This window comes from Anopheles stephensi, chromosome 3 (genome assembly GCF_013141755.1).
Source record: "Anopheles stephensi strain Indian chromosome 3, UCI_ANSTEP_V1.0, whole genome shotgun sequence".
Lineage (NCBI taxonomy): Eukaryota > Metazoa > Arthropoda > Insecta > Diptera > Culicidae > Anopheles > Anopheles stephensi.
Genome location: NC_050203.1, coordinates 19,118,332 through 19,141,321, shown reverse-complemented (window position 1 = coordinate 19,141,321; position 22,990 = coordinate 19,118,332). Strand labels below are relative to the sequence as shown.

The following is a 22,990-nucleotide window of genomic DNA, read 5'->3' as shown; positions in this document are numbered from 1 at the left end:
GTATAACCACTCTGCACAATTGCGCCGCCTCACTGACCAACCTTCCACATCTCTAATCAACCAGCACACGTGTGAATCACGTACGGTGCGGTTTGAAAGTAAAAAAAGAATCTCTTCAGTCCAGTACCCTCCCAACTCCCTTTCTTCCTCCCATCAACCCCATACTGTTTCACACCTGTCACAGTTGAAGCACCTTGTCCAGTGCGTGGAGGGCTTTTTGGAGCCTTTTTGGACAATGTAACGCTAAATGATGGCCGTTCATCGCTTCGCACCCGTGAGTGAGTGAGCATGGAATGGGTGAGCTGCTCAACTCTAACAGGCACGAGCCATACCGAGAGGGATAGGGGGTGAGAGAAGGAGGGGAAGGGGGGTTAGAAAGGGAGGGTGTGAATTAACACCCCCCTCCAACAGAAGAAAAAATCGTTATGAAAACAAAAAAATCAACAACTCACCTATTGACGTCAACCAGAAACGGCATCGTGGGTACGTGTCGCGCATCGATTGCCCGTTGGCCTCGTGCAGAAAATGAACGACCCCAACGAAAGAACACTAGCGCAACCTCTTCCTTTGGGGACAAGAAAAAAAAAAAGGATTGACATGTTCCCATGAGGAACTTATTGCCAGAGCCACCGAAACACATCGCAGCGGAAGCGATCGACTACGGAACGGAATGCGACCCCAAACAGTTCTTGGGCGCACGATATCCCACCCACAAGGGTTTGCAATTTCACCCAAAATCCCTTAATTTCTCAACGGTTTAAAGAAAATCCCAACATTCAAAAAAATTACACAGTTTAAGGTTTATGTTTTGTATCATCATATTGGTGTATGATTTTCAGGTTTTTTTATATTTTCATATCTCATTTGTGCACGATCACGGCCACAGGGTGGTCCGATCTGTTGCTAGGATTTTTTTCTTTTTCTTTATATAAAACTAGTTTGTTATTTTTACATAGGATTCTTTCACTTACAACACTAACGAGCTAATGGCCTAATGGGGTTCGTATGGTTAACATTAAGTTATAAAAATAAACTATCATCTTAGTTCTACACGCCACGCAATGCCTAATTTACAATGAAACGTTTTTTTCCTGTTCCGTTTCTAAGATCTGTTTTCTGTCTGCTTTCTGTTACTTGTCTTAATTGCCACAACGAATTGCTTGCTTTCTGGCCAATGTCAACACTATTCTAGGAGGTTAATACGCCAGCGTTTTCCTAGCCCCACGGATTAAACCCTCCATCTGTTTTTGAATTTTACCCTCAAAGCCGGATATATAGGACACCTCTTGGAGCAATAATTTAAGGATTAATGTAATAAGTGCAACTTCAAAGCACGATCGTGTTAACTGTCCGAGAAAAATTCGAACTTGTTCAGCGCACACACTCGCACGCACACACACACATCCACTAGTAAAGCTCAGGTTGCTAGGATTATTTTGTATGGAAGACTACTGTGCACCCTGTGTTTGCTAAGTGTGTTGTGTGTGGCTGTGGAGATGAAAGCTGGCCGCGCTACACGATTTTTTGGAAGACTTTTGTGATTAATTGTCGCATTGCCCAACGAAAGCCAGGGAGGTAATTAATTGGTTTTTTATGCTCAAAAAAAATCTGTTCCTTAAAACATAAAACGTTACCGAGCTAAAGCTATATTGGAAGCCTTAACTGAAAATCACACATTCGAAATAATAGTTAAAAACAAACAGTAGGAGGCTATGGCGAGGAGGTCCTATAGTTGCTCTCGGTCACACACACACATACATACTCTCGCACGCTGATTCACATACACACATTCACAAACCACTAATCGTAGATAGATTTTGATAAAGCTTTTTAACCCTTCATTTCTTAAGAGGCACTTCCGTCACAGTCGCCTAGTCACTCACCGCTAACTCCTAATGCCCTGCGCAACGGGTTTTCTTTTCCCCCAGTTCTTAAAAGTTATTCACAGCATCACACATGTTGCTTCCACCGTTCACGGCCACCAACATAACTTCCGGTGTTCATCCGGCGCACGCTCACACTAGTAACTAACAGCACACACACACACGTCGATTTTGGTTCACAAGAGCACTGGAGCACCGAGTTCCGTCGAATGTGGTGATGCGTGTTGTCACCGGAAAATCACCCCGTCTTTTCTTTAAAGTCACACACTAAGATGCATGAATTTCCCCAAACCGGTACGGGAAATCGTATGACTAGTATGACACTTGTTTCCATCCGGGGTGACTGGTGCGCTGGAACCGGAACCATGGCCGGAACGCCGAAAAAGCAAGCTGAAGCAAGGAAGTCTGCACAGCATCCATCCCGAAACTTCAACTTTAAACTTTCCTTAGGTACTGTTGTGTATATGACTCCGCTCACACTTCACTTGGAACCACCGCGACGATTTACCACGGGCGCCATGGTTTACCATCGTCCTCCTGCTTCATCTCGTGATCCTCATCGTCATCGTGGTACGGTTTCTTCATGACGAGCGACAGCGGACTGTCGGGGCTGCTGAAGGACGACGAGGAGGAGGATGAGGACGACGACGAGGAGGATGACTGCTGGTGGAGGTGGTGAAAGGCGTTGGCGGACGTGTGGCACTCCATCGGTTCGTAGTGGGAGTTGGCCGGGCTGGGTGGTGCGTGGTACGGCGAGGAGGTTGCATGCTCCCGTGGAACCCGCTCGTACAGGGAGGACGCACCCGAATGGCTCGACGAGGCAGATCCGGTCGACGCGGTGCGGGACGGGATGGGGACGAGCATCGGGACGGGCGGTTGCTGTACTTGGGTGGTGAGCGTTTGGGCGGCAGTGGTCGGAAGCACGAAGGCGATGCTTCCGTTCGGGAGCTTGGTTGGGATAAGCTGCACGCTCGAACCGGCCATATAGACACTACCGTTTCCGGCCTGGATAGCGCTCAGGGGTGAAGGATGGCCGGCCAATCCGTAGGGATGTCCATGCTGCTCGGGAGAGCTTGGCGGCGAGGGTAGGATGTGCTGTTGCTGCTGCTGCTGGTGGCGCTTGGGCAGATCGGACTTGTTCACACCGTTGATGCAGTTGCTGAGATGCTGCATCAGACGGCGCTTAACGTGCGGATCGATCTCCGGGAAGCGGCCCACCTCCTGGGCGCACTCGTTGAAGCCGGCCTTGAACTTGTTCATCACGCTCGGATCGGTGGCCTGCGACATTGCGCTCTGCTGGCGCTGCAGATTTTCCAGATGCTTCACCGTCATCTCCAGGATGTCGGCCTTTTCCAGCTTTGAGTGACGGGCGGGCTAGAGATAGGAGAGCGAGAGGGAGCAGAAGGGAAGCGGGAAACCGTTAATAATTTTCCAAGACAGTAAAATTCATCTTCAACTGGAAGAGTTTTTGTTGGGATTAAAAATTGTTTCAGAAAAGGATAAGATACTTACGTCTTTCTTCATGGCGTCGAGGATCAGCGTTTTCAGCTCGTTCAGACAGTTGTTGATACGAGCACGGCGCCGTTTTTCCATGATCGGTTTGTTGCTCTATAATTGGCAGAGAGAAGGAGAGAGAAAAAAAACATTGATTAATTTAATGCTTCCGGAACATTTGCCATTTCTTGCTACTTCTACCCATCCGATACGCCGATAAGGCTAAAGGTCCTCACCAAAAAAAAAAAAAAAAACACGACCCCACAGTACTTGTTAGTGCCAGCGCCAAAAACATCATCATGAAAACACGAATTAGAGACAGAAGTGACCGCCACAGCAAAAAAAAATCTCTCCCTGGGACATTATCTCCTGCCCTGAAGATGCTTGTCCCTCATTAACTAAGCTCCTGTTGTGCTACTCGTAATTTCAATGGCAGCGATAAGCGCTCAACATATTTTTTTTCCTGCTGGCCGCACAGTACTGATGGTCTCTTTGAAGTAAGTTTTTTTTCCCCCAGTGGCGCGGTTTTTTGCACCTTTTGCAGCAAGTTGTTTTAGAAACTTACCCGACGATTATCGCTGGAGCGTTTGACCGGTTCGGCCGGCGGTATCTGGGTGGTGGCCGGCGTTCCGGCGACCTGTTGCGCGGTGGCTCCAATTCCGGTCACCATTTTGGATGTGTGTTTTTTTTTTGCTGTTTGTATCACCTTCACAACCACTATCACCAAAAAGGCACGTAACCGTAACCTTTGTAACGTTTATTTTTTCTTCTTATATTTGCACTATGTTGGCACTTGTTTTAAATCGTATTTCCTTTTGCAACTGTGTCACTATTTTCCGGCTGCGATTATTTGCTTTGTTCACACACACACACCTGATCACACGGGTTGTTGTGCTATTGTTGTTCGTAAAAAAACTTTTCTTTAATCCACTTATAACATTTGCTCCATCATCACTTTAGGCACTTGCTGTATGCATTCGGTTGCGATTCCACCACACGTCAACGTTAACCAAAACACTGTCTCGTTGCAATCGTAGGAGGCTGCGCTGCGCGTGTGTTCACTCCACTGCGTCCGAACGATGTTTGCCGCTTATCGCATACCGACAGAACGCTCCGACACTCTGCGCGTTACCGGCACCTTGCTCGAGAGAATGCGACTATGAACGTGCGTCAGCAAAGACTTGGGCAGAGCACTGTGCAGGCCACGACGACTTGCTTCGCTGAAAGCTTGGATGGTTTTGATGCCGTACAACTGGCCACAGCGCTCTACATCCCTTCGCTGCCGAAGTTTCGCTTCTCTGCGCTCTTCGCTCACGCACGCTCTCTTTCTCCCGCAGCAAGAGGGTTGCGAGAGATGCGCGACCGCTCTCGGCAGGTACGCTGGTGCGAGAGTGAGAACATAGCAAACCCGCCGCGCGCGTGCAACTGCGATGGACGATGATGGGCGACGACAGATCGCAAAGCGAAGGACGAAAGAATCCTTCGGGAATTTTTGGGGTGATTTTTTGGGTTCCCTTGCTTTCTTTTCGGTGGAGGGGATGAAACCCGGCGAGTGAAACGATCGGTATGTGCTGTTTGTCTCTCGCTCACGCTCTAGGTCAGGCAGAACAAATCAAAGCGCAGTGTGCCGTAATCGAGGATCACGGGTACGATGGGTGAAGATCTCGGGCTCGGCAGGTAGAGATAGGATAGATGGCAATGACAGGGAAGGAGGATACGATCAGGATCAGGACATTTGCGTCCTCGTTCGCTCCTACGCTCCCATTACGTTCCACACGCAACGCAGGGACACGAATTAATGGATGCGTCTTTCTTTTACCGCCTCAAACACTAATGTTTTTACGGCCGTTTCTTCGGTGTTGCTTTGAGGGTGAGGATCTTCTCCCGTTGGAGGTTCCACCGGTTGCTCAAAAGATGGCAGCACCAGTATTGAAAAAGCATCTTCCTTTCTGAGGGTCTTTAAATTTTGAGACTCGTGAAGAGATGTTGGGTTTTCGTGAAGATATTCCTGGTAGGAAGCTATATGGCTTTCAGGATATATGTTCTTCAGGATTTAAGGATCAGGATGCTTTAAGCAGAATAAACTTATACGCGGGATAAAATATGTCCTATGAAATAATTTTAAAGAAATAGATTTAGAGCAAATAAAAGTAAAACAGCTCATCCATTGAGTCCTGTTGATATTGAAACTCTTTTCCATTGCGCTATAATACACCTATAATCGATCATTTAATTTAAATGGAGAGATCTTTCAGCAATCAACCTCAAATCATAATCCACCATCTACAGAGAAGCGTTCTAAATCGCACCCAATCTTTTCATCAAACAAAACACATCGTACGTCCTATCCCGATGTTCTCAATTTATCCTCAATTTCTAGCGCACGTTCCCTCACCCATTGCCCTTGCTGATGGGCTCTTCTGGAAGAGGTTGAAGATCGACGCATTTGATTGCGGGTACGGCTGTACGTATCGCCGTACCCACCGCATCGCCTCGGGAAGACCCATTTTTTGTTGAACGGGACCATTTCAACAAAAAGGTACAGAAAAGCGCTCTGCAAAGTTGACCTGCGATCGTAGCGAAAAGTCATAAATGTTCCATAGAAACTGATCCCGATGCTTGGGTGCACGGAAGTACGGGCTCGTGTGCCTGTACGCGTGGTTGCATTTGGTGGGCCTTTTTTGAAAAGTGATATGCTGAAGAGTTCTGAAGAAGGTTTTGATGATGATTTGATTTGGATATCTAATTGACGCAAAACTCAAGCATTTCTAAAATATGTGATGATCTCCTGAACACTAGTGAAGTGATGATTAATACGATCAGACATCAAGTCATCATGAAAAATCCTTTCAATCATCTATGACGAAGAGACTTTTTCACTGGAAAAACGAGGGTTAAAAAACAGCTTCCTCCAGATCGGATCGCTCGAAAGAGACCGAAAGTAAATATGAATGAGCTTTCCGATCCGATCGTGTGCTTTGGATATCCGTTCTGGGTGGAAGAGAGTGCGCGCATTCCTTCGCTTTGATTCCCGCCTGCCTTTTGTACTTCATTCTCCACGAGCCACGAGCTCAGCGCGCGCAATGAAAGCGAAAAAACGAACCCCTCCCGCCGCGCCACCTTAAGGCGCACCCCTTCATCAACCAACCCCTTTTCCGGTGGCGGTGAGAGAAACAACAAAACGATCGGGGTGGATTTTGCCTCCCTGAACTTGAATCTTGAAGAAGTGCGCCGGCAGTAGCCCACCACCATCATCATCATCATCGGCGCGAGCCGACGCGATCAAGTGCTGAGAGCTTTTTTGGAACAATCTCCCCCTGTTGCTCGAACGAGGGGCGGGAGCTTTTTTTCTCCTCCACGAGAGTGGCACGAGCTCTCGCGCACGACCAAAACCCGACAGCCGAGCGAGACAGCTAGCGGTGTGCGCGAAGTGGCGCTCGGCGATTCTCCCCAAAAAAGAAAAAAACTCCCCAAAATGGATGGGAGGCCATCCATCCACGCGCCGCTGAAAAGAGCACGCGTGCACCAAAAGGGGGTTGCATGCTCAGCAACAGCTCGAAACTCGACTCGGCGACCGATCGCGCAGAAAATTCGAGTAGCTCTTGCAGGAGAATATCTCACTCGCTGCGAGAAACAGGTAGCGAGAAAAACTCGCGCGGCAACCACTTGTTCGTGTGCCCTCCTCCCCCCTAATGGAAGTTTTGAAGGGTGGGCTGGGAAACCGAAGGGGGTGAGTGTTGCTCCGTGTGTGTGTGGTTGCGCACGCTTGCGACCACAGCGGAACAGAGCGTGAGAAAAGAATTCGTTTGGATGTCGGAAAGCGCGCGCGCTCCGAAATAAAAAGCACGGCTCACGATCACGGACCGTGTGTTTTTCTTTGCTTCCTCCTCACCCATTCTACCCACCTCCTTTTCTTCTCCTCCTCACACCACCCTCCTCCATCCAAACGTTAAAAAAAGAGACGTGCCGCTGCATCAGCATCCAGCTCAGATTGCACATTCGCTCCTTCCGTTGGCTGGGCTGGCGGTCGGTCTCGTGGGCTCGCGGCGGCATTTCGTGCGTCGTCGTATTTTGTTTTCCTTGTTTCCCAGCTTTTTTTCTTTGGGTCGGGAGCTCTTTTAACACAAGCATATGCTTGCTTTTGCCCGATTTATTTTTTCTCTGTCGCCTTCGCAACGGTGCATCACCGTGGTCCGCCGTGGATGACGTGATCGCGATCGGTCCGTACCGTGCTGCGGTTGCTGTGGGATGGAAATGCACCGGAGAGAAAATTCACGTTTAGCTCACATGCTCATCGTGCGATGTGCATTATTGGTTCGATGTGTTAAGGTGATGATCTAATTTGGAGTAAGCGTGTCACTCGGCGGTTCAGTTTGTCTTCGAGGACGTTTATTACAAACAAGTGTTGTAGGGGTTCTAAAATTTGTTGTAGGAGCTCATTAAATGTAGTTAATGATTTAATTATAGTATGTTAGTCAAGATACTGAAAACGAACAGAATACAAAATAACAAGACGAGCTGACAGAAAACCCATAATTGAATTATTTCCAAAATTTAAGGCCAAACCGGACATAATATTCTTTTAAACCTGGTTAATACAACACAATTTATTATTTGTTTATAAATTATTTGTTTAAAACCGTCAGGGCCTCATGGCTGTGTAGTTCACATAATATATGATTTAAAATTTATATTTTGGATTTGTTCTATAATTTCTTTAAAAAATAAATAACTAAGAATAAATTTTAAAAAATATTAATTTATTTTTGTTCAGAGGAGCTATTAGGCCTCATCATCTCTTTTTGATCAACATGAAGATCCTGTAATTTTTGGCTCACTTGACTTCAGTCCTGCATATATTTCACTTCCTTTTTCAAAAAGCTTTTAAACAATTTTTTATTTTGCTATTTTCAAAAGAAACTTTGAAGAATGAATACAAATATTTTTATCATGATAATAAAGTAGAAAGTCTACTCCAATTTCTAGCTAACTTATAAAACTAATATAAAGGTGCTTGCCTCTCCGGCTGAACAAGCTTTACTCAAATAGAATAAATAAATAAATAAAACTTTAAAGAAAGATATTTTTTGTTTATCTAGAGAGATCTATGTTTTTTGTTTATTATTCCGTTTGTCAATCTCAACTCAACAGTTATTCAAACCTCTAGCAATATACTTTGTATTTTTATTTAAATATTGATCTATGCAACATTATTTTATCTAGAGGATGTTATTACTTTGGCTGATTCTACCCCCACCAAGTAGGTAGGTGTCAATGGTATCCTTTCGTAGCAGTAACGCTACCTTAAAATCCCTTATCCAAACCGAACCGTCCGTGCTAAATAGCAGCACGAGACCGAAACAACAACAGCAAAGCAAAGCCAACAGAACGAACCACACATTTCAAACCGGAAACCGTCTGCCCGTGTCGCGCCGGTAACCCTAATCGTCTACGCAAACAAGCAGCCAGCAAGTGATCAGGATCAGGGCCTCCGTCGTCGAAAAAGATCAACCCGGTCGATGTTGGACGGATATGGTTGCTCGTTCTGAATGAATTTTCCACAACGCTCAGAACACGTTCAGGGTCCCAGGGTGCCGGAACGAAGAAAAACAGTTTCCACCATTCTAATCGCCAACGAAAACAAATCCATCCATCGCTAGGGCCTTGCTGGAGGCCTAGTTAATCCTTCCCAGGGACCACCACCGTCTGTGGTCAGCTTGTCCGTGCGCAACTCGATCGCTGTTGAGGGCAAATATTTGACCATTTTGCCACGCATTAGTGCGTCGACGTCGTTTCGTGTGGGTCAGTAGACGTCTTAAGTCGTGCTGGAATAACATCCTGACTGCAGACACTGGAGGCTGGAAGGATTTTGTGAATGAACTGAGGTCCGAGTGTTCCGACCCGCGTGGCCCGTCGGATGCTTTTTTCTACCTAGCGCGTCCGAAGGGTAACGGAAGTGTGTTCGTAACAGAAGCACGATCGCCAGGAAAAAGTGGATGGAAGCAACAAACAACACCGCTGGAAGCCTTTGCTTCTGGGGGTAATGTTTTACGATTCGTATTTTCGGGGTTTTGCCCACGAGGCGATTCAGGCGAATGTTTTTTCTTCGGCTTCGGTGCGGATTGTGCCCTGGGCCTAAGCTGGGCTCGTGTTGGCTGGCTGTGTGTTAGCAAAACAGCGCTTGGAGCGTTACTAACGGCGCAACTTCGGAGCGCACCTTCGAATAAGCGAGTTTGTTTATTTAAGGGCGAGTTTGCGGGGACTTTCTTCGGGCTGAGCTGAGATTAGAAGAAGCAAAAGGGAAGGCACGGATTAAGCGTTGGCTTCGTGAGCTGTTCCGTGGGTCGACGGCTAACTTTTGGGATTTGGTAGGGGAAGGTACAGGCAAGGATCTAATGTTAGATCACGTGCGAGATGTCCTAATGTTCGATTACTGCTGCTTTGTATAACAAGGAGCCGAAGCGATAGCGGTAACGTTAACAGTTTCTACAAAGGGTAGTTTAGGACTTGGACAACCCAATACTCTATCCCATTCGAGACGTTTCGATACATTTGCCCCAGTCCCGGCTGAATCGGTGGGAATCAGAAGCGGGAATTCAGCATTTGAGCACCCACTCTTTGCGCATCATTACACCCTCAACCGCCTCCCTCTGCTCATCACCTTCCTTCCTAAAATTCAATCACATCCGTTCACAGTGTGGCACCGCAACGAACGGCCACAAAGCAAAACGCCCAACACCCAGACGAGCTGCTGCCGTAAAAAAAGAAGCAACTTCAGGAGCAGCAAAACACGAAACAACAACCAATCCGACAACAACAACCCATTTGAACGACTTCCGCGCGCCACGATTCGCGACGGATCTCACGGATGATCTTGCGCCGACCGAACGGTGATCGAAACCCGCGCTACGACTGTCGTGCGCCGCTAGTCCCGCGCGATAATGACTTCTTCTCGCGCCGCGCGATGCTATAGATTGAACACCGAGGCACCGAGAAGAATCGTCGACTTCTCCAACAGGGAAATGGCTCCAATAGTTGGGACGGGTTCGGGCCTTTTTCGGGCACGACTTCGTTTTGCCAGGGCGCTACCAAAACGGCAAAAGTCGTTTGAAATTCTTTTCGGTCACAGTTTGGTGGCTGTGTGGCTAGGGAACAAAGAGAGTTGTGGGGCAAGCAGCACGGGTGGCAGATTTATTGTTCTGCTGGACGTGTGCTTCGAAGCGCAAAAGCAGACTGATCAAACGGATCGAAGCGGCTTTTGTCGAAATAGCAAGACGAACGCCCAAAGGACCCTCTCGCGATCGCGGCGACCCTTCCGCGAAATGTGCAAAGAAAAGCGGAGGATCGTGGGGGATGATGAGACTTGCGCAAAAAATCGAAACAAAAGCCAGACGAGTGCGCTATGAAGGCGTCATCGCCAAGCGCGGCAAACTCAACACAAAATGGGGCAAAACCGATTGAAGTGGCCGTCGCTCACGGTGGGTGGGAAACCAAACGAGTTCACACATCATCTGGGTACTGCTGTTTCTATTTGCTATTTTAATTTGCACCAGCCAACACCAAACCTCGACTCACTTGACTCACACGGCGCCCGGGACCGGAGCTGAGAAAAGGGCTTGGTCTTTGGTGGTGGCTCTTGCCGTTTGCGACTTGCCATTCGTCACGTATCGCACAGACGCCGAACGATAACGACGGCAGAAAAAAAGGGCAGTGAAGAAGGTCGTGGCGAGGTGTGTGCGTTAGTGTTTGTGTATTCGCAAACCAGCAACAAAGTGCTCCCGGCCGTTCTTATCTTACCCCCACCTCACTAACCAGCTACGGATGGCGCGGGAAACCTCGCGGGATCAGTATTCCGGCTTTGAATCACCGGGCGGCAACACCCGAACGCCCGTCCCGGCTGTGAGCATCGTCCCAGTGGATCCCGGCTGGAAGCTGATAAGCCCGCCTGGATGCCGGCCGGCCGCGCGAGTTCGTAGAACCTGTGGAACGGGTGATGATGGACACGTGCACCGGCACGATTAGCCTCACTTAACGCGACCTAGCACGCCTGGCGACCGGTTTCGCGACGCCGGAGACACGTTGTACGGGGGCACGAGGCCGACTTACGCCACGGGGTTTCTCCCGTGATCGCTGTACCGTTCATGTGCGCCAACATGTGCATCGGGGAGAATGGGTGGAATGGGGCGGCAACAAGCACGGGGTAGTGTGAATGGGGTGTGTTCGGTCGGAAGCGCGAAATTCCACATCATGATTAGCGTGCAGTTTTGTTGTTTCGTTTTTTTTTCGTGCGCACTGTACTCCGTTTGCAACACCCGATAAGTAGTTGGAACAGGCTAGTGATGTACATCCCGGACTCGGTGTGTGAGAGGACTGCCAGCAGGTGAGGTGGTCTATTGACAATTCGGCACGGTTGATGAATTGCTTCGCCCATTCGCGAACCACTTGTTACAGGCTTAAGCTGTATTGGGCTTCTAGTGCTGGCTTAAGGGTGGGTTTTTAAATGTGGCTGGAAATGTTTTTGAAGGTTGTTTTTTTGGCTTGTGTTTTTGCTTATCGGTTTAACGATCATAAGGGAATGGGGGTGGATGTGTGTGTGCGATTTGTAGGGGGTATATAGTTTTGCTGTAACTATTTCTATGTGTTTTCGTTGATTGTGAGGGTTGCCTATGGTTTTTCTAAGGCATTTTTATTTCATAGAAAATTTAATAAGGGATATTTTGCTTAAAATAAAGAAAATATATCAAATTTACTGAAAAAGATAGTGACAGTAAATTAAAAAATATGCTGAAATCGTAAAGAGCTTAACAAATAGAATGCCAATAAGTTAACTAATTTACTCTTTTTACAAAATTCCATAACAGGAGTAAGAGTAAACTTACTTACTTACTTACTTATCAGGCGCTACAAACGCTTTGCGGTCTTGGCCTGCTGCAACAATCCTCGATACCGCTCACGGTTCAGCGCCGTCGTCTGCCAATCCGTCATCCCGGCCGTTCTGGCGGACGCATCAACGCTATCACTCCATCTCTATTTGGACCTACCACGCCTCCTCTGTCCGTGTGGACGGCCCTAAAAGGACTTTACGGGCTGGCTCGTCCTGTGTCATACTCATGACGGGACCAGCCCATTGGAGATCATCGTACAGCTCTCGTAGAGCTCGTCATTGTAGCGGCTCCTCCATTGTCCTTCCACACATACGGGGCCAAATATCCTTCTGAGCGTCTCCCTCTCGAACGCGGTTAAGAGGGCTTGGCGTCAGTTTTGAACAGAGTCCATATCTCAGAGGCTTATGTGAGTATGTATTTGAACCCCGGTCCTGCCGTGTGAAGACAGGCGCTGTTATCGCCTCGGCCACCGGACCGCCCGTTCAAGTTCTGCTAGTACATTAATGATCAGTCTCGGATGGTCATGAGAATAATACCAGTCAACACAGCCTCTCGTACCCATTCGTCATGTCCGTCCGGTTCTTATAGCTGCATAGAAACCCCTCTATTTTATTATCCCCACTTAATTACTAGATAACCGTTCTCATGCCACGTCCAAGCCCAGCTAAACCATTTTCCAAATAATCACACTTTTAAAATAATAAAGCAATAAACAAAATACCGATACCCATTTCCATACCGATCCAATCGGAATGGACCGTTTTGCACTCGCTCGCCTTGCTCTACCTTTTTGCGAACAAACGAACGTGCCATCAATCGGTACACCACGATTGCCAAGAACACGTCGTTCAAGATCATCACGTTAACAAAACATTTCTGCCTCAGTCTCGACCACCAGCCAAGAAAGTGAGCGTTCCCCCCAAACGACGGTTGTGATTTGTTCGGCAGGAACCGAAACGGCGACGAGCTGCCAACAATCACAACAGCGGCCCGACGACGATAATTACTGACGGCACGTCCCACCGTACAACGGGATGTGGTTCCCCACGTTTCAAAACAGTACAAAATAACCGATTAATTACCACCGGCGCACGATTCCAATGTGTTTATGGAAGAACCCGCACCGAAGAACCTCCCGCCGACGGGGCCAACCAGACGGGAACATCTTCAAATTAAACCGTGAAGTGAGTTGAGGAATAAAGGAAAACAAAAAAAGACGCGACATAGTTCTCCCACGCGCGACTGTTCGTTCCCTGATGTGTAGGGTGCTCTCTCGCTCGGTGGGAGTTCTAATCCAGTAGGTGTACCGAAGATCGTATTCTTCGGTGGGTACGAAGCGCCACCGCTAAGAGATTAACACCCGCCGCCAGCCAGTTGGTGTTGGGTGGGGAGGTGAATAATGCTGGTGGAATTTAGAATACATCTTTCTTGATTAGCTGAGCGTTGTTTGTAAACGTCTGGGGTTGGATTTTTTTTTTGTTGGACCAGAAAAAGGCAACGAAAAATTTGATGAAAAACTGTTGTCTTCATCGGTAATGCCATGTGTGATGAGACAATTCCTTGGTTGAAAATAATTAATGACCAAGACATACGAATGTGATCTCGCGTCGTTTAATTGCCGTGTTACAAAGAACTCTTTGGCACGTGTAGCGATGAAAACAAACTGCATATGGATGCATTTGAACGAAACTCGTCATAGATCACGCGCTATTTATAAGCGAGCACTTTGGAGAAAAAAATGTGTGTCTTCTTGTGCCACATTCCAAAACACCGCAGTGTGCCCCCAGTTCAACTCGTCAATCGTTACCAAAGTTTAATGTTCTAGCACTAAAAAACCCGGCTCACACTCTGCCGGTTCCACATTCCACGTTCGGGTACCACGGTCAATTGAGTGATCTTTACGACGATTCGCTTCACAGCATCCGACGGTGCATCCAAGTGCAGTGCAAGCCCGGAAGCAATTTATGGCGAATATAAATTCACCGGGAGAGACCTCAGGGCCACAATGCACGGTGTAAAATGTTGGGAGGCAGAACAGAAAACGAGGAACGATCAGGTGTTAAGTGGGCGGTGTGGTGTTCGACGACACACTAATGCATCCGCACGAATGCACATCTGCACACACCCACCACCCGATGCACCCGCTTTCTTTCGCCGTGCCCCGTTCCGGTGAATAGCAAAGCGCGGCCCGACGGGTTTTAACTTCCACGACGGGTGCAAATTTTCTGATGCCCGGTGCGAATAACAGGAAGCTTACGTCAGCGGTGCATTTTGGAGCGTCGAGCTAAATTAAAGTTGCCCCCAAAAGGGAGGAGAAGCAATTGAATCGCATCTAGGGAAATTCGTTAATAGGTCACCATCCCGGTAGTCAGGGGGCTTTGAAATGGTTTGCGCACATCTTAATTATCTGATTAGTTTTGATACTCTTTTTATTTAAATCGCCACCGCGAATGGGGAAATTAGATTAGGAAAGAGGGGTTTTTCTTTCCTTATTTCTCCCGAGCGGAGCAGCAGAGAAGATCGATTAAATGTATTACGGGTGGGAAATTATCGTCAATTAGCTACCGGAAAACAACCATCACTTGCCGATTCGGGCGATCGTTTGATCGTGGTTTTGAACGCAGCGGTTGGTGCTGATTGCCAATTGAAAGTGAAGCTAGGAAATGAGCATGGAGAAATTACCATGAATATATTTTTATATACGCAAAGATCTATGAGGAGAAGGAAATTTTTGGGAACTCTGAAGAGAAGGGAAGGGATGTATTCTATAGGGTAATGTGATTTATTTATAAAAAAGGAAAAAATAATACTTTTAGAAAGTTTTTGATTTAAAAAAATCATACATAAAATTTAAAATGGCTAATAAAGAGAAAACAAATAAAAAATATTAAAAATCTATTGAAAATACAAAAAAATGTATAATAATCTACAAAGTCAAATAACAAAGTAAAGCATACGAAAAAATATGAAATTTGTCTGTATAATGAAAAGCGTAGCATAATTTAACTAGTTTAACAGAACAACACAACAAATAACACCTGAAGGAATGCACAAGAGATAGGAGCGAGAAAGAAGAAGAAAATAAAAGCTATTATAGCTGCACTTAACTCGAAAATATATGAAAGTGAAAGTTTGAACAGAAATCAAAATAAAAAAATAATTAAAAAAACAATAAAATAAATAGAAAAAAAACAATAGAAAAATGGAACATAAACAATAGTTAAAAAAGAAAGTAAAAGACTATGAATACTAAGAGATAATCAATAAAAAATAAAAATCAAAGAAAAAACTATTTGAAATATAAAAAATAAAGTGAAAAATAAACCAACTTTTTAAACATCAAATAATTAACGTGTTTTGATGAAAAAACTAAACATCAGCAACAGATACGAAAAAGGATAAATAACAGCAAAATAAATCGTGAGAATCATGAACAAGTTTGATATAAGAATAAGAAACATCGTAATAGAATGAATTTCAAGCATTCAAGCCACGTAGTAAAAAAGAACTGTAATCAAATAACACAGATAACAAAACCGGAAAAAACATGCGAATTTAGAAAATTAATAATAAGGTAAAAAAATTCATAGCAAAATTTAACAACAAAAATTAAGATTAAAAAACTTTATAAATAAACGTAACTTGTTTCAACTAAAGTAGCATAACTCCCGTTCTGTTAAACATCGACCGTACATGTGTTCTCCAAGCGCTGTACGGCGAAGAATGCCAAACCAGCGCACATAAAACCTGACTCGTAAAGCTCCTGTCATGGCACACATTTTCTACATTCCGATGCATTTATGCCCCGGCACGATTAGCATTTTCCGTCAACGGCAACTTAATCAGCCAGCGACTGCTCGCGGGCCAGATCGTTAGCCAGCCCTAGAATCACCAGGTCCATCGTCTCCTAGACCGAGCAATGCAATCGGTAAAATTATCATAAAAATCCTCCGGGTGCCCTTAACCCTCGGCCACGCACCCATGTGCATCCTTTAATGTGCTCAGCACTCGCGCTCCGAGCCCTCGCGCTGCATACTAAACGAACCACACGATCGTTTCTTAAGCGATGCGTAAGGCTTCTCCTCTTCATTAAGTCGCGTGTAGGTATGCGTGAGGGCGTTTGATAACTTCATTAGAATTATTTTCTCCCACTCACGGCTGTATCGAAATTGAAACCCGAACCGAAGCCTAGCCGGGGGCCTAGGGTATAGAAATTTGGGAAAATTTATTCCACACCAAGCGATAAAACTGTCACCGGCTTGAGTCGGGGGTTGGATGGAGCAAACTAGTCGAATGTGTAAACACGCCTAAACATAAATAATTTAAATCCCACCAGGAATGCTTTGTGACTGCGAGCGAGCAAAGAACTTTACTTGCTGGAGTTGGTTGAGAAGCAGTAGAAGAAAAAAGAAAATGGAAACCCAAAAGCGATTGTATTAAATCCTGTAGCACAAATCGAAACGGGCTTAAGATGGGAAACAGAGATCGAAAAAAAAAACACGGTGAAAGGACTACAGCGCTGGTGGATCGAAGTGGAAAATATTACGCCAACAGATTAGATACCGATCTTGTCGATCTCGGAGCGCGTGTGCAACGTGGAACACAACCGGACATTACGGGTTGGGATTGCACCGTAACCGATCGTATCGATCGGAAAAGACAACACCGGTGCGTAAATCAAGGAATTTTCAATGTTTTCCGGTGTTTTTTTCTTTCTTTCTTGTTGTTGGTTGGACCGTTTCTGTCTCCCGGCTTGTTGCGAGAAGGCACACGGGTAAGATAAGATAAGGAGACGTCCCAAACCGAAAGACAAACGATCGTGACGAAAGTTTGGGATTGCTGTGTGCCGCCGTGTTGGGAAAATGTCTCAGATCCTTTTTTGTTTTGCTTTTGTTCGAACCCAGACAGCCTCCGGAAGTGGTTGTTGGTGTTGAAATCGTGTTCTCACCACTCCCGGTCAGGTTGGCTTATTCAACTGGCTCGGTGCGATTCGGGGCTTGATCACCGGTACTTATCGATAATAATCTCATGAAAATCCTGAAGGGAAATTCTGATGACCGCTTGCCAGAATTTTGGTTTCGTTCGGGAGGCATGTGGAAGCCAGATATTACTGTGCCACGTTTCAGGAGCTATCGGTTGTTGTGCGTGAAGTAGAAGGGAGAAGAACAAGGCCACGCTCCTCCTTGGGGAACGCCAAACAATTCAGAAAACAATCTCGATGTGCAGCTGGTCCAGCCGATCCGATAATGGGCCGTCGGCAAATTATGACCAATTATGCGATGTCCCGTTATGCACGAGCTGCACGCGCGAATTTGGCAACTCTTTTTTCCCCCTCTCCCGTTTTCCCTTCTTTTGCCCCGTTTCGTTGTCGTTCGTCACACAGCAACAAAAAAATTTGCTGAAGAATCATTTGAAGGGCACAATACACCTTTCAAAAAAAAAGTTAGTTTCCTCATACCGGCAAGCATTGATGGAGGGATGTATGCTCCACTGAATTGTTATACTGTTAGCGCGTGTGGAACCGAGAATCACAAAAAGCGATCGTTTGAAAATGCTACCCCCTCCGAGAAAGACCGTTCACCTCTCGCATAAGGATCGTAACGGCAGCATCAGCCAGATCGTATGTTGGTGGTCCCGCCGGAGATCGTTTTGCATCAAACAACGTATCAAGCATTCCGTTTCTAGCGGATGTTTATGCTAATAATAAAAGAACCACCAGCGTCTTTCCTTGATTGGAACGAGAAGCGAAGGAGGGAAGGAAATTGGCCGCGCAGTTGTTTACAAAAAGGCGCGACCACTTGCGACCGGCGAAGTAGCTCGCCTTCTGTTTGAGCCGCAAATGAAGTGGTCGTGTGTGACAAAGCAGCACTGCACTGCTGTTTGCAAGCAATGGAAATTGGAGGATAGGAAGTGAGCATAATGCATGTACGTAATGTGAGAGTGAAACCTTCGCTGCTAAACGAATGCAACGTGAGTGAACGAAGTATGCGAACCAGCCTCAAAGCAGGAGCTGGGCTAAAGTTGACGTCAGTCTTTTTGTTATATGATCCTTGCGAGTTCGAGGCTTGATTGCGTGCGGGGTTGACAAACATGTTTATTACTGGATGTTTGTCCGCTGTGGAGGCAATAATGAAGTTTGGTCTGGTAGGCGAGAGGTATCATAAGTTAATGGTACTCGTTAAAATTGTTCTTGTGATGGGTTAGAGATCTTGCAACCATTCCAGCTGAAGATCGTTCAGATGAGACCCTACTTCACCCAATATTTTAAACTAAGTTTTTATGTACACCTAGTCAACTCGTTGAATATCTACACCACTTCCATCATAGAGAGAAGACCGAAAACAATGGGTCAAGAACCAATAACTCATGGTTGCTACTCTAGTTCCTACTTGTGAATCTCCGCACAACGACTCACTCTGTGGCATCTTGTTCTACCACCTTCATGCTCACGTCCCGAAACATTGTTTTGCTTTGTAATGTTCTCCACCCATACCACCGGTCCCCTTTCATTGTCGACTATTACCGACTGCACGATCATGGAATGTAACAGCTCACCACGGAATGACCAACTGCAGGTTCCATTCATGAAAGCGGAACCCATTCCGGTTCATTCTCCGGGCCCGCACGGTAATTCAATCCGCCCTCGACGCGGGGCGAACGATTTTCACACGCTTTGCCAAACAGGGCGAAGAAAACAGCCCCCCCCCCCCCCCGGAGACGATCGAGTGCAAAAGTCTGGGTGGGGGGAGGCTTTGCTATCATTAGCTGACCGCGCGTACTTGCTTGCTACAGGTTGTTCTGTGCTTCTGGTTGGTGGCAACGGCGTTCTGCATCGGGAAAAACCGGAACTTACCGACGCCGTCCGGGACCGCAAGCGTGGCGAATGGATTGCTGAACGCCTTAAGCACACCGCCGTTCCCAGGCAGCCGGAGTGTAATTAGATCAAATGCGGTTCCTCCGGTGCTTCTGCTCCCATTTCGTCCGTAGCTTCCTTCGCGACCCGTACGGCTCCGTGGGAAGAAAGCCAAAAACGGGTGGACAGCAATGGACGAGAAGCGCGAACGTGCCCTCGGTATGGTGCCGACCGTTCTGAGCCTTTCGATACGGCTAGACAAGCGGTGCGCGTCATGCAAAGCATGTCGTGCGAGCCAATCATGTCAGTGAAATTGACTCCCATTTCTTTCCGCACTCGGGGGTCGGGGTGTCTGCCCGTTAGGCACGTCCCGGCCGGCCGGCCCGACGACGCGGCTCGTGAACCCGGGCTCACGATCGGACCGGGCTTTCAGCGGGAACCGACCCACGAGAAACCGTAGTGCCGCTAATTAATGCCGTAATTAATCCATCTGCTAAATGCTAAGTGATTGCATAATTCTACCATCCTGCCAACACGAGCTTCGTATCCAGGAGAGAGAGAGAGAGCGTGAGCAGTGCCGGGAAAAGCGGATGAGATGGTGTCTGGACACTTAATTTTCCGTGTACCACCACCAACCGGCACCCAGGTGGGTGGGGAGGGTGCCAAGAATTTTGTTCCAGAGCGTAGTTGGACGATCGTGTGTAAGGTAAGATGGGTTTTTATTTTTAGCGTGACATTTAGCCGAGATGCTGCGGTATCTGGCGGGATCCAATAACGGTGTGCCATATTCCGGGTATGTCGAGGCCGTAATTTTGACCAATCGATCGTCGGTCGGTGGTGTGAAATTCCGAACCGATGAAGTGTGTACGGGGGAAAGACTGAGGGATGCCTGGGGATGCTTCTAGATGGTTTTGCATGTTACGGGCAAATGTGACAAGGTGAGAATGGATGTGAAAATTACGTTACACGAGCGAGTGGTTATTTTCATTAAAAATCAAGAAAATCTATTTGATTCCTTACAAAACACACATTTCACGGCATATCAACATACCCAATGTAATGGTACGAATTTTTAAGTCAAACGTTGGTATACAGTTTTTACGAAGGGTGGTCCAGGAACTGATCTTCACACGCCTGAAACGGGGATCAAATCCTAGCCGTATTATCCTACTTGGTATCATTAGGTCTAAAAAGCCAGAAATGTCTAAAAAGCCAAGTTGAAAATCAATATCTACCTTGAGCTACTTTTGACTTTATTTTGATATCATATCTTCAACCGTTGTCCGTATTTTACTAACGAATATTGTAGCTGCAGCTGAGCTGACGGCTTGTACACTCTCGATTGAAGCTTGGTTTGGGGACTTAATCAAGAACTAAAAAGTCTTCCTAGCGAGCTCTTGGAGCACGTTAAGGGAGAAATGGGCTACGACATTGTCCTGAAAAGCTTATTTCTTTCGATGAGCGCTTTTACAATTCCACAGTCAAATAGTCTTGATCTAGGGAAATTATTTGGATCAAGAATTTATAGTTAACTATGCACTTCAAATAGATCTAGCTTAAGCTTCCAGTGTTAGGTTTTCTCCCATTGACTTAGCGCGAATGATCAAGGTAATGAAGTATAAGTACTTATGATCATCTCCTACTTAGATTAGGCTCAAACAACAAAGATTATACCAGTATGTTGGATGTTGACAAGAAACGAAGGGCACAGGACTCTTCAAAAGAACTTTAGGTAGAATTTGGTGAGACAGTGGTTCGAATCATAACTATCACTGTAGATCACTTGATCAGGCATTATATCTCTAATTTTAAACCGCAAAGTTTTTTACCTTACTTATGTTTTCTCTGATGAATTACAAATTTCTAAAATTAATACATTCCTTAATAAACAACACATTGGTAATAAAAACTAACCCTTCCAGGTGAACTCGAACTTTAAGAACTCCAAGCTCAACGCCTACAGGCATGCAACAGAATACTAATCAACCTCAATGAACATCTCATTCTCTAAGCGTCGAAGGGGCATCCATCCATTCTTCACAGAATTCTTCAAAACCTCAGTCCGAAACGTTTCATCCTTGAAGCTTCCTTGAAAAACTCCCGCTTAACGCCATCGCCCTGGGCCATCCATGTGTGGCATCTAATTACTGCCAGTTGCATTCGTTCGATGAAACTAGCCTGATTATATGGTAGCAACGTAGTGAGAACGCTTTTCATCTTAAAACCCAAAAAAAACCCCAGCACCAGGCGTAGGCTATTAAGAGTAAACGTCCAGATCTACAGAAAAAAAACCCTGATCCCGTTAGAGAGTATCCTTCCGTGGACAGCAACGCTTGCAAAACCGATGCTTTCTTAATCAAGGACCTAGCATCAGGTTCGCCTCGGCAGCTTCAGCTTCCCACGATGCTTCATTCTTCTGTTTTTTTTTCTTTTTGTTTGTGCTACCAAAAAACCACAAGGATAAGATCGTTCTGACTTCTTGCCACTGGTGCGGTGTTATTCTCGCGTGCAGACAGTGATCACCGGCAGCAGCAGCAGCGCAATCATGAGGGTTTTCTGAAAGATTTTGTCCAACGGCAAAATAGCTTCTTTTCTGAACCATTTTTGTGCCTCCTTTCCCTGGCCACACCTTACTTCGATCCCCCTCTGGCTTGGACCACAATTTTCTCGCTTCCATATTGCGCATGGACTGGGAGTTTTTCACCATGATCCCGACCGATTGTTGGAGTTCCAGGCAAGCGAACGTACGGGAGGCGTACCCGGTACGTAATTACAGTGTAAACAGATAAAATGGGAAAATCGATTTCGCAGCTTTCGTGTTAAAATATTAATCCGCACCGCTGGCAAATGGTGCGAACAATTCACCAAACTTCGGGCTTGATACAACTGGCCACATTTCGCCCGAATGGTGTTGGTTGCCACGATCGACGGATGCATGTGCCATTGTGTCCGGGACTGCGAGTCTGGACACTCGGGAAGATTAATGTTGATCTTTTTCGGTATTTCAACTTGACGAGCGCTTGATTGAGATGATGGTGCAGAATGCAGTGCTGGTGTGTGATTGTGTTTGGTATGCCAATCCAAGCTGCGAATTCCTTTCAAGTCGATTTTGATTGGTCGGTTAAATCTTAATCACTTTTTTTCCCGAGTTCGATGATCAATAAATGACACATCTGGGGTGTTTAATACGCATGGACTGGGAGTTTTTCACCATGATCCCGACCGATTGTTGGAGTTCCAGGCAAGCGAACGTACGGGAGGCGTACCCGGTACGTAATTACAGTGTAAACAGATAAAATGGGAAAATCGATTTCGCAGCTTTCGTGTTAAAATATTAATCCGCACCGCTGGCAAATGGGGTTATTGGGCTCGAAGACTTGGGAGACGGCGGCGGTCCTTGGTTACGGGTTTATGGGATCGTGATCGTTTGGCACGGTGGGCAAAATTCGTTCGGTTCTGACTTTATAGTCCAAAATTCTTGATGAAAAACTCTCCATCGTTAAGTCAACTGGGCATCCAAAAAACGAATACAAAAGCAAGGTTAGCCTCAAGAATGGAAATTCACACCGACAAAAGGTCACTCCAAGCGCCCGCTGTGCGACGGATAGGTAGCACAAGCATGCTCATTCTTCAGACAATCCCGCAACCGAGCAGAGATGCACCCGAGATTGTCGGGTGAGAACGGGAACGAACGCCGTACAAAACTTCAGGAGGTTCGTGAGATTTCAGCAAAACCAGGAAAACGAAAGCGTAGTTTTGCGTGCTGATCCTATCCCACTGAACGCAGTCAACTTTTGCCAGCAAAAAAAGCCCATCGTTCACCGGTTTGCTGCTGCGTGTTGTGGTCTTGTGGCGATTTCCGATGCCAGATTGGT

At 46.4% G+C, this 22,990-nt stretch overlaps 1 protein-coding gene across 1 annotated transcript; it reads right to left on the bottom strand.

Annotated features, from left to right (window-relative positions):
* Positions 1-800: 800 nt before the first annotated feature.
* On the bottom strand, positions 801-4,632 carry LOC118512968 (protein hairy). Its single transcript, XM_036058195.1, has 3 exons — positions 3,943-4,632; positions 3,396-3,491; positions 801-3,257 (listed from the first exon to the last, which is right to left on the bottom strand). The coding sequence occupies exons 1-3, from the start codon at positions 4,045-4,047 to the stop codon at positions 2,388-2,390; spliced, it is 1,071 nt and encodes a 356-aa protein (XP_035914088.1). The 5' UTR covers positions 4,048-4,632; the 3' UTR covers positions 801-2,387.
* Positions 4,633-22,990: the final 18,358 nt, after the last annotated feature.